Consider the following 12,363-nt stretch of genomic DNA (forward strand, 5'->3'; position numbering starts at 1 on the left):
CCTAATATAAATACATCACTTCATGGGAGTAGCACAGATACATACTCCACCCTTGATGTTTAAAGTATTGTTGGTGAGGAGCTATAAATGGAATATTTAGCCTTGAAACAAGAAGAAGGGAGTAAACTGTAGAGAGAGCGGTAAGTAGAGCAACACTGGGTTGCATGATATATGGTCAGACAGTGGGAAGAGGCAGCGGTGGTCGGGATACTTGGGAAAGTTGTGAAGGGTTGGTGGGACAGGAGCGGTCAGAGAGCAGAGTGGGAGGGCTGCGACAGCCAGGTGCGTGGAGACGGGCAGATGGGTAAGGGCTGGTGGATGGCCAGTTCCAGCCCAGGCTAGGGTGACTGCAGGCCTCTGCTCTAGATGTGTTGATACCTTATTCCTAGTTGTCTTTAAAAGTGAGTGAAATTCTCGGTTGAATGCTGTCAGCGTGTGTCAGTCAGCTTTCCATTACTGTAAGAAATGCCTGAGATAATGAGTTCCTAAAGAGGAAAGGTTGTTTTGGCTCACGGTTTTAGAAGCTCCAGCCCATGATCAACGGGCCCTGCTGCTCTGGAGTGTGTGGCAGGCTGCATATCCTGACAGGGAGCCCATGGCAGAGCGAGATTGTTCAGCTCAGGTTTAGAGACGGAGAAAGAGGCAGAGGAAGAGCTCCCTTCAAGGGCATGCCCACAGCGACGTAAGAAGTTCCACTAGGCCCTGCCTCTTAAGACGTCCCAAAGCACCAGGCTGGTGACCAAGCTTATATACGTGGGCCTTTGCAGAACACGGCAGATCCCCAGGACACCACTTATATTTTTGAATGAGAAGTGGTACCAGAATTTAAGGACCTGACCTCTTTTCACTGCTGCCTCTAAAGAAGAGTTCATAAGGGACACTGAAATAGGGCAGAAGTGTGGCACTGCTTCTGTGCCCCTTGTGATCCTTGGCCTCTCCATATCCTGCCTCAGCCTCTCAGAGTGCTGAGGTTATAGGCATGCACCACCATGCCTGGCTCAGTGTGGTATTTCAGTGGATGATACAACATGAGATGTCATATTTGCCCTCCAGTTCTACAGGATTATGTGACTGATACTAACAGAAGAGCAGATGGGAGAGATGAGCATACCACTTCCTTCATAATTCCCGGGGCTGGGGATTTAGCTCAGTGGCACAGCGCCTGCCTGGCAAGCGCAAGGTCATGAGTTCAATTCCCAGTACCGGGGAAAAAAAAAAAACCTTCATAATTGCCAAGTGCAAAGGATACTTTTCAGTCCATCTGTTCTCTCTGTGGTCTTTGGCTCCTTCATGGTATCCCTTCCTTAGAGAGAGCATGTTCTCCCTAGCTCTCCCTTCTCTGGCTCCTTGGCTTGTTCCTGAAGTCACTTAGCCTCTCTGAGCCTCAGTTTTACTATCTGCAGAGTGGAGAGAACAGTGTCTGTTTGTTAGGTGTCTGAAGGAAAGAGCGTGTCAGTCTCTAGGTATGTGCTGCACAGTAAATAGGGCCAGAGGGTAGGAGGGAGGAGGCAGAGGGCCACGCAGACACTTTTAGAGTATGATTCCTATTTTTTTTTTTTGTCTTTTTGTCACAGGGTCTCACTATGCAGTTCAGGCTGGCCTTGAGCTCACTTTGTACCCCAGGCTGGTCGCAACAATCCTTCTGCCTCAGCCTCCCAAGTGCTGGGATTATAGGCGTGCGCCACAACGCCCTGCCCCTGATTCCTATATTTTTAAACAAAATTGCCCTTTAACCTTTTAAACATGTACTGAGTTGTGTAAAGTCTAAATGGTAATCACTTCCTGCCCCTCCTGTTTGTATATTTCTAGGATAGCAGTGCCCTATGTTGGGGAAGTGCTGCTGTGAGGTGTGGGCCAGCAGCACCTGGTGACAGGACCTTGGGGACGCAGAATGGGTCTGTGGCGTGGCTAAGGCAGCAGGACAGACTCTTCCTTCCCTGACTGAGCAGCTGTGAACTGCTCACTAGATCACAGCGCGAGGCGGTGCAGGAGGAACAGGTTGCCTCCTCGCTTCCCTGGTGGCACTTTACCCAGGTTGCCAGCCATAGTTCTGGAGACCGACTCTGTTCCCTTCCTCCTACCATGGAAACAGGGACGTGCATAAGGGCTGTGGGAAGAGGCCTTGACCGGAGACGGTCTTGTTGCTGCTGCTTATGTTGCTGATTCCAGACTGTTTCGATTGGAGCTTTTTAAACCTCTCAGATTGACACTCGGCACCCCTAGGTGCTTTCATTGTGGATTACATTTCATTGATTTCTACTCATGTGTGCATGGTAGCAGTAACAGTTGCCTGCTGCACCTCTGGCTTTCCAAGGTCTGAGTGAAAAGTCCCCACGTACCTTCTGCTTCCCTGGCTCTGTCTTTGCCTCAGTGAGCCTCGGCCACTCTGAGCCCCAAATCGCTGCTGGAACCAGCCGCCACATTCCGGGCAGTAGCGGGAAGCAAGAAGTCCTTTACTGTCCTCTTGGCCAGGGAAGCTGGCTCTCTAGCTCCTTGATCTCGTTTAATCTGTCCCCAACCACCTACTTGTTTCCATCCTTCTGTGGAGAAGGCAGCGCTGCAAGTACAAGTCAGTGGGACTGGAGAGGACACAGGCCAGGGATGTTGTGCACCTTGATAAGCCAGTACCTGCCCGGGTACAGGGCTGCCCATTCACACGCACGACCAGGAAAGCCCCTCTTGCCCTGCCTGCCTCGGGCACCATCTTTCTTGCCACCATGACATGTAGAACATAAGCTGGAAAGCGTCCCTGTCCTTAGGCAGCTTTTGTTCTAAAAATAATCATAATGGAAACACTGTTCTGTAGATCGCTCCTCAAGCATATTACTGCCACCCTTCAATTATTTCTCCCATTTTTAATTTTCATTTCTCTGAGGAAATAAAAAATTGCAGATTATGGGGTTCTAGATCTGGGAAGGTCATCTAAATCAGCCCTTGCCTTTCACCAGTGAAAATCCTTGCCACCAAAAGACTATGATTGCTCTGCACATCTAATGAGGTAATCAAAACAGAGTGAAGGCAGAGGCTTTTCTGTCTGTTACTTGCTTTGTTGTGTTACATAGTGCTGGTTGTTCAAGCACGTAAGAAAGAGGAACAAAAGGTTAAGGCTTAAGCGCACTCAGGTAGAAAGAGTCATAGATGGCAGCCTTTTTTGTCATAAAAGAGACTTTGATCTCATGGAGTATAATAGGATGGAGATTCTTCTCCCGTTTTTAGAAACACAGGTTTGAAAACCTGCATTCCTTGAATCCTCTAGTTTTCCAGTGATGATAAATTTTCTGTGCCAGACTTGTTTGGAATAACATTGTAATGAAGAGGTCAGCAGGAGGTGGCTTTCCAGACCTTTCAGCGAAAGCTGTGCGCAGAGTTAGGGAGAGACAGCTTTAATAGCCCTCTTCAGCTGATAGGTTGGGAAATAAGGTCAGCAGCATCGAATTCTCAAAGAGCTGAAATATTTGAGGACTGGAGGCAATAGTAACCAGTCTCAGCTTATATCTGTAGGGGCTTTGCCAAAAAAGGTGCCACTATGCACATTCTCTGAAGTGTTCTGACAGTGATGTATGAGTATCTAGTTGGTTCTCTACTTCTTTGATCTCATTTAATATGTTCCTGCTGGCTTGTACCACCCGGTGGGACTGTCCCACACCACCTGATGGTACAGTCACGTGTACTGCAGAGCTACCTGGCAGCGAGACGTAAAAGAATTAGGGCTGCACTGTGAGCATGTTCATCTGTTCTCTCCCACCTACCCCTTCGTGTTGTTAGTTGCCGCACCCTAGACCTGGCCCAGGTCACCTCTCACAGGAGTGTCACACCTTCCCTGCTGCTCTCCCTTCTCTCACTCTTCCTTCTCTTGCCAAGGTGGTTTTCATAAATGGCCATTTGTTTGTGCTGCCGACCTTTCGGCAGTTCTGAATGCCTCCCGAGTGGCTTTTCCCAGCCTTTCCTTGGTCCACTTTACTGGTTCACGTCCCCTTTGCTCCCATCTCTTTTCCCAGTCTGAGCTGTCCCTGCTCCTCCAGTGTGGTGTGTGCAGCTGGGCAGCCTGAGCCCAAATCCTGTTCTACCAGTTTTGTGAGCTGAGGCAAACTGGCCTCCCTTTTATCATCTGTTAAGGAGGAGGATAAGGCTTTGCAAGGATTGCATAAGCTTCTGTAAGTAAAACTGCATGGGAGTCCTCATAAAGGCACACGCCTGTAGTCTCAGCAGGCTGGGAGCCTGAGGCAGGAGAATCATGCTCAGCCTGGGCAACTTAGCTACGTAGTAAGGCCCTGTCTCAAATAAAAAATAAAGAGAACTGGGGATACAGGTAATACAGAAGCCCTGGGCCCAATCCCCAGTAGTGCCAAACAAAACAACAAACAATATGACACACATACACACACACACGCATGCACACACACACAGGACATTACTGGCATATACTAATACTGTTAGGTGCTGATAGCCATCATCGTCATCATCGTCATCATCTTCATCATCATCCCTTTTGCTTCTGTACTTTATTTTATTCCTGTAATTAGTACTTACCTAAGTTCTTAACTTTCTCCAGGGCCACATTATCATCTCCCCCACAGTGAGAGCATGCTAATATGTGCTATACCATGTTTTTAGATCCCTCTCCAGTACCAGCACAAGCACAGTGCTGGTCCACCACACTGGCTACTTCCACATTCAGACACCTGGGCACATGTCCGTCCTTGGGGCTGACTGTCCTCTGCTTGGAACGTTCTTCCGCAGCTCATCCCTGGCTGCTTTCTCCTCGCTCAGGTCTCTGCTCTCCTCACCAGAGAGGTCTTCCCTGACTGGGCTGTTTAGAGCCAGCCCTCTTCACTTTACGTGTACCTAACAAGCTAGAATTTGTTTCATAACATTTGTGTCCACCAGGCAATTATAATTATTTTCTTATTATCCCCAGTGGGACTCTAAGCTCTTCGTTTTTTCATGGCCTTATCCCTAGAATCTAGAAAAGTGTTTGGCATGTAGTGGAAATTCAGGCATGTTTCTTGCCTAAGTACATGGTGGTAGTATCTCCCGTATGGTAGGAAGATTGACAGTTTTCTTTTACCCACGTTCTCTCACTTGCCTTGTAACAACAGTGATGGAAATATCAGCTTCTCTTTGCAGATGAGAAGCAAGGCAGAAGAAACTTACCCTTTCGGCCAGGTCAAACATGAGAAATAGTTCCTGAGGTCTTCTGCCCCTCACATCCAGTGTTATTACCACATACCACATTGGGTGTTGAGTAGTTTGTTGGTAATGGTGACAGATGACAGGAGTAGTTAGTCTGGCCTTGGCAGTTTCCAAAGGAGCTGCAACTTACAGGATACCCAAGAGCAGGTGGAGAATACAGCAGTGGCTAAGGTGGCTGCTTCCAAGCAGTTTCACCTTTGTGAATCTCTTTTGATGCTCCCAGCAAATGTGCAGAGAAATTCTGACAAGGGGCAAGGGATATAGCTCAGCGGCAGAAGCACCTACCTGGGAAGCGCAAGGTTCTGAGTTTTATTCCCAGTTACTCCTCCTCCCCCCACAAAAAAAGGAAGAAAAATTCTGAGAGAGTACATGTACAGTAGGAGAAACATGGTTTCACATGGTCTTGTAAGATACATGAGGCCAGGGAGGGAGATGTTGCCAAATTACACTGATTTTGTCAGCAACACAGATGGGTTCTTAATGTGTAAACAGTACTAGACGAGGTGTTGTGGGGGATACACAGGCATAACACAGTGTCCTGGCCCCAAAGATTTTATACAGTATTTGGGAAGGCAAGCATAAATATGTGAGCAATACCCACACACAGGTGAAAAATACTAAATGATACTCAGTGATTATTGTAGGCCAGAGGTTGGCAAACTTTTTTGCAGAGAACTAGATAGTAAATATTTTAGGCCTGTTGACCATAAAGACTGTTGCAACTGCTCAAATCTGCCATTAGAAAAAAGCTATCATAAACTATAATCAATGGGTATAGCTTGATTTGGTCTGCAGGCCTTTCCACCCCTGTCCTGTCGACACTAAGGTCTATATATTTTGTAGGGTGATCATGGAAAGTTTTACTCAGGAGTTGGACCTAAAGCAAGGTCTTGAAGAACAGCTGCGGTTTGGTGGGCAGACAGTGAACAACTGAATAAAGAACAAATTGGGTTATACAAAAAATGCTTAGGAGACATGGATCAAATCAGCATGGCTAGTGTTTAGACATGGCTCCTTTTTGACTAGATTTCTATTATGGGGCATTTTTGAACATAGGAATTAAGAAAGCCCTGTCCTCAACACCAGTACAACATACTGTGCCAATATAAAGTCATCGTGGGTCAGCTTCAGCTCAAGCAGTTACTTCCTCATGCTGGACTTTCCATCCATGGAGCCATCATAACCCGGAGGGTGGGATCCTTGAGTAATCGCACTGCTTCTGACCTGCTTCCTGCCCTGAAAGAAATGTAATCTTCTGTTCTTTTCTAAAGTTAGATTGCTTAGGTTCACTCCCCAGCTCTACTACCTATTAGCTGTATGACATTTACAAAGAGGCGTAATCACTCTGAGCCTGACTTTGTCTGTTTGCAAGATGGGGATCATAGTATTATTGTTATTAAGTGAATTTAGTGGAATAATCCGTGTATAAAGTATTGCGTATAGTACTACTGACAATAGTAAAAGTTCATTAAATGATGACTGCTATTTTATAACTTCTAAGTCAGATCGAAAACATCAATATTGCTTTGCTGCAATTACTTTATTGTCCAAGTGAGTATATGCTCAGGATGGCTTGACTGTTTCTCTTTGCGTGTAGATTAAATCGACACACACAGTGTTATATATGTTTTGTTTCTTTGATTTTTTTCTATTGGACAAACGTTTTCTGGACCAAGCACTACAGAAGGCACTGTGTAGAGAAGGCTGCAAATGTGATTCAAGAGCAGATGCTTATCTTTAAGTAGCTCGTAGTCTACTTCTGCCTTTGCCTTCCAAAGGTGGTCAGTCCTTGGAAGGCTGAAGACAAAAGACAATGGAGACTACAGTCTTAGTGGCCTAACAGGATTTTTCAGCCATCATTTTACTGCCCCGCACAGCCAGGTCTGTCCTCCGGCCTACCAGTCAGCTTGGTTCCCCATACCAAAGGCTCATCAGAACAGAGTGCCCAAACTCTTTCGCACTTGTTTCTGTTGGAAGCATCCTTTGATACCAGGGATTTCTCTGAGTTTTGGTTCTCAAAAGCTCCTAGCTACTTAGAATTCTTACCAATGCCCAGAGACTTTATTTACGGAAACAAAATTAGGATAAAAAAATTTTTTTTTGGTTTTTTTGAGACAGGGTCTCACTATATAGTTCAGGCTGGTCTTGAACTTGCTTATGGAGCCCAGGCTGGCCCTGAACTCAGCAATTCTCCTGCCTCGGCCTCTTGAGTGCTGGAATTAGAGGTGTGCCCCACCACACCCAGCAGGATAATATTTCAAAAAGGAAACTGCCCCCAGGTGTTTTTATTAGTTGGAGAAGTAACTAAATATAAAATACACTGTTTCTGAAAACCCTAACCTAGTATAGTAAAAACATTACTATAGGAGTGTAAAGGGGCCAAATGAAGTAGTTGACATTAGGGAGGAATGAAATAGGGAGAGAAGATAGGAAGGAGTGGTATTTGAGTGAGGGCCCGAGGAAGGGTTCAAAACAGGAGATTGCAATTGGATTTGAAAGATGCTTGGTAATTTAATAGTTGTTTAGGGAGCTGGGGACGATGGTGGGGAGTGTTCTAGACTGAAGAAGAGCGAGAGTTCTAAAGTATCGGCTAAAGTGAGCACTGTTTCTGCAGCGTTGAGAAATGTGGTGGAAACCTGGGACAGTGAGACTCTGCCTTCCCCTGCCACAGCGTGTCCGCTTTTTACCCTCTCTGCCCTCACCTCACCCTGTTTCTGCGCCTCTCCTATTCTCCTTGGGATGACCCCCATTGAGGTACTTGGCAGGGAATAACTTCTTATGCACATTAAGGAGATTGGCAGAAATAAAACATTTATTTATGAGACAGTGAAGCCAAAGTTTCACGTGCGTTGCTAAATGATATCTTGGGGTGGATGGTTGGGGAATGTTTTTCAGGTTGAAAATATCCTCTTGCATGACCGAGGCCACTATGTCCTGTGTGACTTTGGAAGTGCCACCAACAAATTCCAGAATCCACAAGTCGAGGGAGTCAATGCGGTAGAAGATGAGATTAAGAAGTAAGTTCTTCCTCTTTTCCTGTGGTTTTGTCCATTATCAGACGAACAGTTCTTCTTTCAGGGAATGGATGAGACAGGCAGAGTGGGAAGAGATGGTGCCAGTCAGTTACCTTCATTTCAGAGCGTGTTATTCCCGGTTGGGTTGTTTGATTTTAAATGAAAAATAAGGAAGGCTTTCCCAGGCACTGATCTTCATAAAATAAAGGAATCTTCTTACACTTTATTAATAGTCCTATGGCCACTGTGCAAACGTATTTTGATGTATAGCATCACAAGTCCATAGGAAGCTGAGTGGTGTACACACTGTAAAAGTACTGTGATACTTCCAAGTGTGATCACAACTGTGACATTAGCAGTCAGAGAGATGTGCTTTTATGCTGAGTCCTAAATTGTTGCTTCCTTCCTGCTCATAAGGAACTCACCCAAATGGGTGGTGAGGAAGGCTTTTGAAGTCTATACAGACTGCCTTTGCACTGACTTTTTCAGGAACATACTTTAGACTTGTGCATTCAGTAAGAACCTGACCCGTTTTCCCCTTATCCACAGCATTGGCTTTGTCACAGTCACACGCACTGTGCTACTTGTCAGTCAGATGTGTAGCATACACTCCTACTTCTGACCCTCTCTCCCCTTGCATGCGTCATCCCAGACAGCCAAACGGGGAGCAGAACAACTGGGCCAAGGTCCCGACAGATACCTAAATCAGTCCCAGCTAGGATTCTGAGACTGGGGCAGCACAGATTACATGCTGAGCAACCCCAAGACACCACTCTGAGGGTGAACTTACACTGTTTTCTCAAGCCAGAGATAAAAAGAGCCCTGTTGTTTCAGCCTTGCTCAGGAGCAGAGATCAAAGGCACTTGAACCTATCCACTCCCACTGCACTTTCTGCTGTTCTCGAGTGTCCTAGCTGGTATTGCATCTCTGTTGAGCCACATTTAAAAGATTTACTATTTTTTTTTTTTAGCCAGCAAAATATGTATTAGGCAAAAAGGATTTATAGGAGAAGATTTTGTCATTTGAAGACCCAAGAAAAGTTGCTTTTAAGGCTTATTTAATGCATTCATACCTGGATCCCAGCATGTTTCTAGATTAGGTCTGGTGCTGGAGGGCTGCGCTGTGATGATATCATTGTACCGATGCCAGCCTTTCATTTTATAGAGGGCTGTGGTGTGATGATATCATTGTACCAATGACAGCCTCTCATTTTATCTGCACTAATATTTCCTGCTCTCTTCTGTAGATTGCTCCCAGGGAATTGGATTCTATTAACGTAATAAAAATTTCTGCTGCTCCTGGTTTTTAATTATAGCACTAATATATTTAACAAAAAATGAATCTCTTGATTGTAGATATACAACGCTATCCTATCGAGCACCAGAAATGGTCAACTTGTACAGTGGCAAAATCATCACTACGAAGGCAGATATTTGGGTAGGTGTCAACTAACCTGTGCACAGCCAAGATATTGGTTGTCATCGACCATGAACTGTCAGTATTCATGCAGATAGGGCTGTAGCCTGGTGGTACCTGTACCGTACCATTGTCTACTTTCCCTTGGGACTGCTCTTGATGTGAGGGGACCAACCACTGCTTCTTGGAACGTAACAAAGAAAGTTACTTCAGAGCCCTGTGAAAATTATTCAGGTGGTTTCTACTTATATTTGCTAGTTTTTAAGAGCAAAACAGGTAAAATGCTTGTCCTTTTTTGGTTTTTTGAGACAGGGTCTCGCTATGTAGTTCAGACTAGCTTTGAACTCACTATGTAGCCCAGGCTGGCATTGAACTCATGGAAATCCTACTCTTCCATCTTCCCGAGTGCTGGGATTACAGGCAAGCGCTACCATGCCTGGCAAAACACTTACCCTTTACTGGAGCATAATTTGGTAATAATGGTAGAAATAACTGAGCTTCTAAATAGTCATGTTGGTTTCTAAATTCAAGTTTTTAATGTCATGCAGTATTTATATCTGCTAGTAAAAGTTGATGGTGCCAGTATCTCTCATTAGATTCTCTTGGAGTTAAGCTAAATAAACCATGAGTAGCAATCTGATTTCTTTCTTTTTCTTTAGGCTCTTGGATGTTTGTTATATAAATTATGTTACTTCACTCTGCCATTCGGAGAGAGTCAGGTGGCAATTTGTGATGGGAACTTCACAATTCCTGATAACTCCCGATATTCTCAAGACATGCACTGCCTTATTAGTAAGTATTTCAAGTTTTTAGTTTTATATTTTTATCTCTAATTACTAAGAATGAATTGGAAGGTAAATGGGTTAGATTCCAGGCACAGTAGATTAGATCCATTGGTAAAGCAGTCATTGAGGGGCTGGGGATATAGCTCGGTGGCATAAGCGCCTGCCTGGCAAGCGTGAGGTTGTGAGTTCATCCCCAGTACCGCACAAAAAAAAAAAAAAAAAAAAAAGCAATCAGTGATAATAGTTGGGAGGGAGTACAAAGATAATTTAATGGTGTCTGCTTGGAGTGATGCATCTTTCTGCTGAAATCTAAACTGTTTCATACCTGAGCCGGCAGCAGAAATCTTCGTTGTGTTTTCAGCAGTGCAGTAGTGCTGTGTTCTATTGCAATCTGTACAAAAGCTGTGGTACCAAAGGTGTCCCGCTGACTCGTATCAACTGATAAGAAATTCATCTTTGCCAAACTGGAAGCAACTCAAATGAAAATGATTGCAATGCATTAGCTGGAATGAATACATAATTAAGACTTTATAACTGTGGAACCAGGTTTATCATCTCATTTAGATTAATCACTGGATTTGTATAACGAGTATCTAAACTCAGTGCTTAAGATTCTCCATTTTTTGGGGTATCATCATAACAAACATAAGTACTAGCATCCATTAACCAGATGGTAGAATAAGTAATCTTTGCACAAGACCTCATACTAAAATGCTAAAGAAGTAGAGATTTAAAAAAAAATCATCTTTCCACTTTGGCCAACGCATTTAGCATCTTAAGTTTTAACCATTTAGATCATAAATCTTGAGCCACCTAATTTGGGCCCAGGGTAGGATACACTGAAAAAAATAGACACACCAAATTTGAGGTGGAGCATCTGACATGTATTGAGGGGCTTGAGGCTCATTGAATTTTTAAAACCCTGCATAGCCAGGCTTGATGTTGCACCCCAGGAATTGCATCACTATGGACACTGAAATAGGAGGATTGAGAGTTCAAGACCAGCAAGGGCTCCATATTAAGTTCAAGGTCAGCCTAGATTACATAGCAAGACTTTGTTGCATGAAATAAGCAAATAAACCAAAATACCCTATAGGTTATTGTTTCGTTTTGTTTTTGGCCATGCTGGGGATTGAATCCAGGGCATTGTGTACACGGGGCAAATTACCACCGAACGTGCCCAACCCAAAACTCTATATATTTTAAGTGTAATTATCCCTATTATGCACATGAGGAAACTGAAGCTGAGAAAATACAGGTAGCTTATTCAGGTTAATATACTTGCAGCTTTTTTGTTTTTGTTTTATTTGTTTAGTTTTTTTTTTTTTTTAAGATTGAATCTCATTATGTAGTTCAAATGGCCTTGAACTTACTATGTAGCCTGAACTGGCCTCAAACTTGTGTCCCCTGCCTTAATTCTCTGCGTACTGCTTTATAGGTATGAACCATATCTGCTATAGTTATAGCTTTTTTTAAAAAAAATAGTTGTAGCTTTTATTTGTCAGACTTGCCAACCGCTTCCAATAATTAATGACAGGTAGGGATTAGGAGTATTTAAAGGGACCAAGTATAGCATTTAATGATTCTTAGATTATTTACAGAGTGAAACATTGTATATATACTAGAATTACAGCTATGTAGGTAAGATTAGAAGGAAATACAAATAATAGCCAAATTTAATATTGTTAGTAGTTTTTTTGGTAATTTTTTTCTTCTGAACATTTGTACAGTAAATTCATATTAGTGGAAACAACTCGTTATGAATACCTTTAGTACTTTACAGCTTTCCAAAACTGTTTCAGCTTGCAAATACATTATTTGAAAATCCATTAATACCCTAACCTCAGATGTGTAAAATTCTATTTCATTACTACTGTCTGCCCCTCACCCTCCTTTTACCTTTCAGTACAAGGTTTTTCTCTTTACAATATCTCGTCAATGGTGTTGTCATTCAA

General features: G+C 43.8%; 1 protein-coding gene across 10 annotated transcripts in view; it reads left to right on the forward strand.

Moving 5' to 3' along the window:
- Aak1 (AP2 associated kinase 1) overlaps window positions 1-12,363 on the forward strand; it is a 159,689-nt gene that overhangs the window by 91,960 nt on the left and 55,366 nt on the right. For all 10 annotated transcript variants that reach the window (XM_005385640.2, XM_013514695.1, XM_005385642.2 and 7 more), the window contains 3 exons: window positions 8,089-8,210; window positions 9,563-9,644; window positions 10,283-10,415. In XM_005385640.2, the coding sequence (XP_005385697.1) occupies window positions 8,089-8,210; window positions 9,563-9,644; window positions 10,283-10,415 (337 nt within the window). The remainder of the gene's footprint in view (window positions 1-8,088; window positions 8,211-9,562; window positions 9,645-10,282; window positions 10,416-12,363) is intronic.

The sequence above is a fragment of the Chinchilla lanigera genome, unplaced genomic scaffold (genome assembly GCF_000276665.1).
Source record: "Chinchilla lanigera isolate Chin_1 unplaced genomic scaffold, ChiLan1.0 scaffold00023, whole genome shotgun sequence".
Taxonomy (NCBI): Eukaryota; Metazoa; Chordata; class Mammalia; order Rodentia; family Chinchillidae; genus Chinchilla; species Chinchilla lanigera.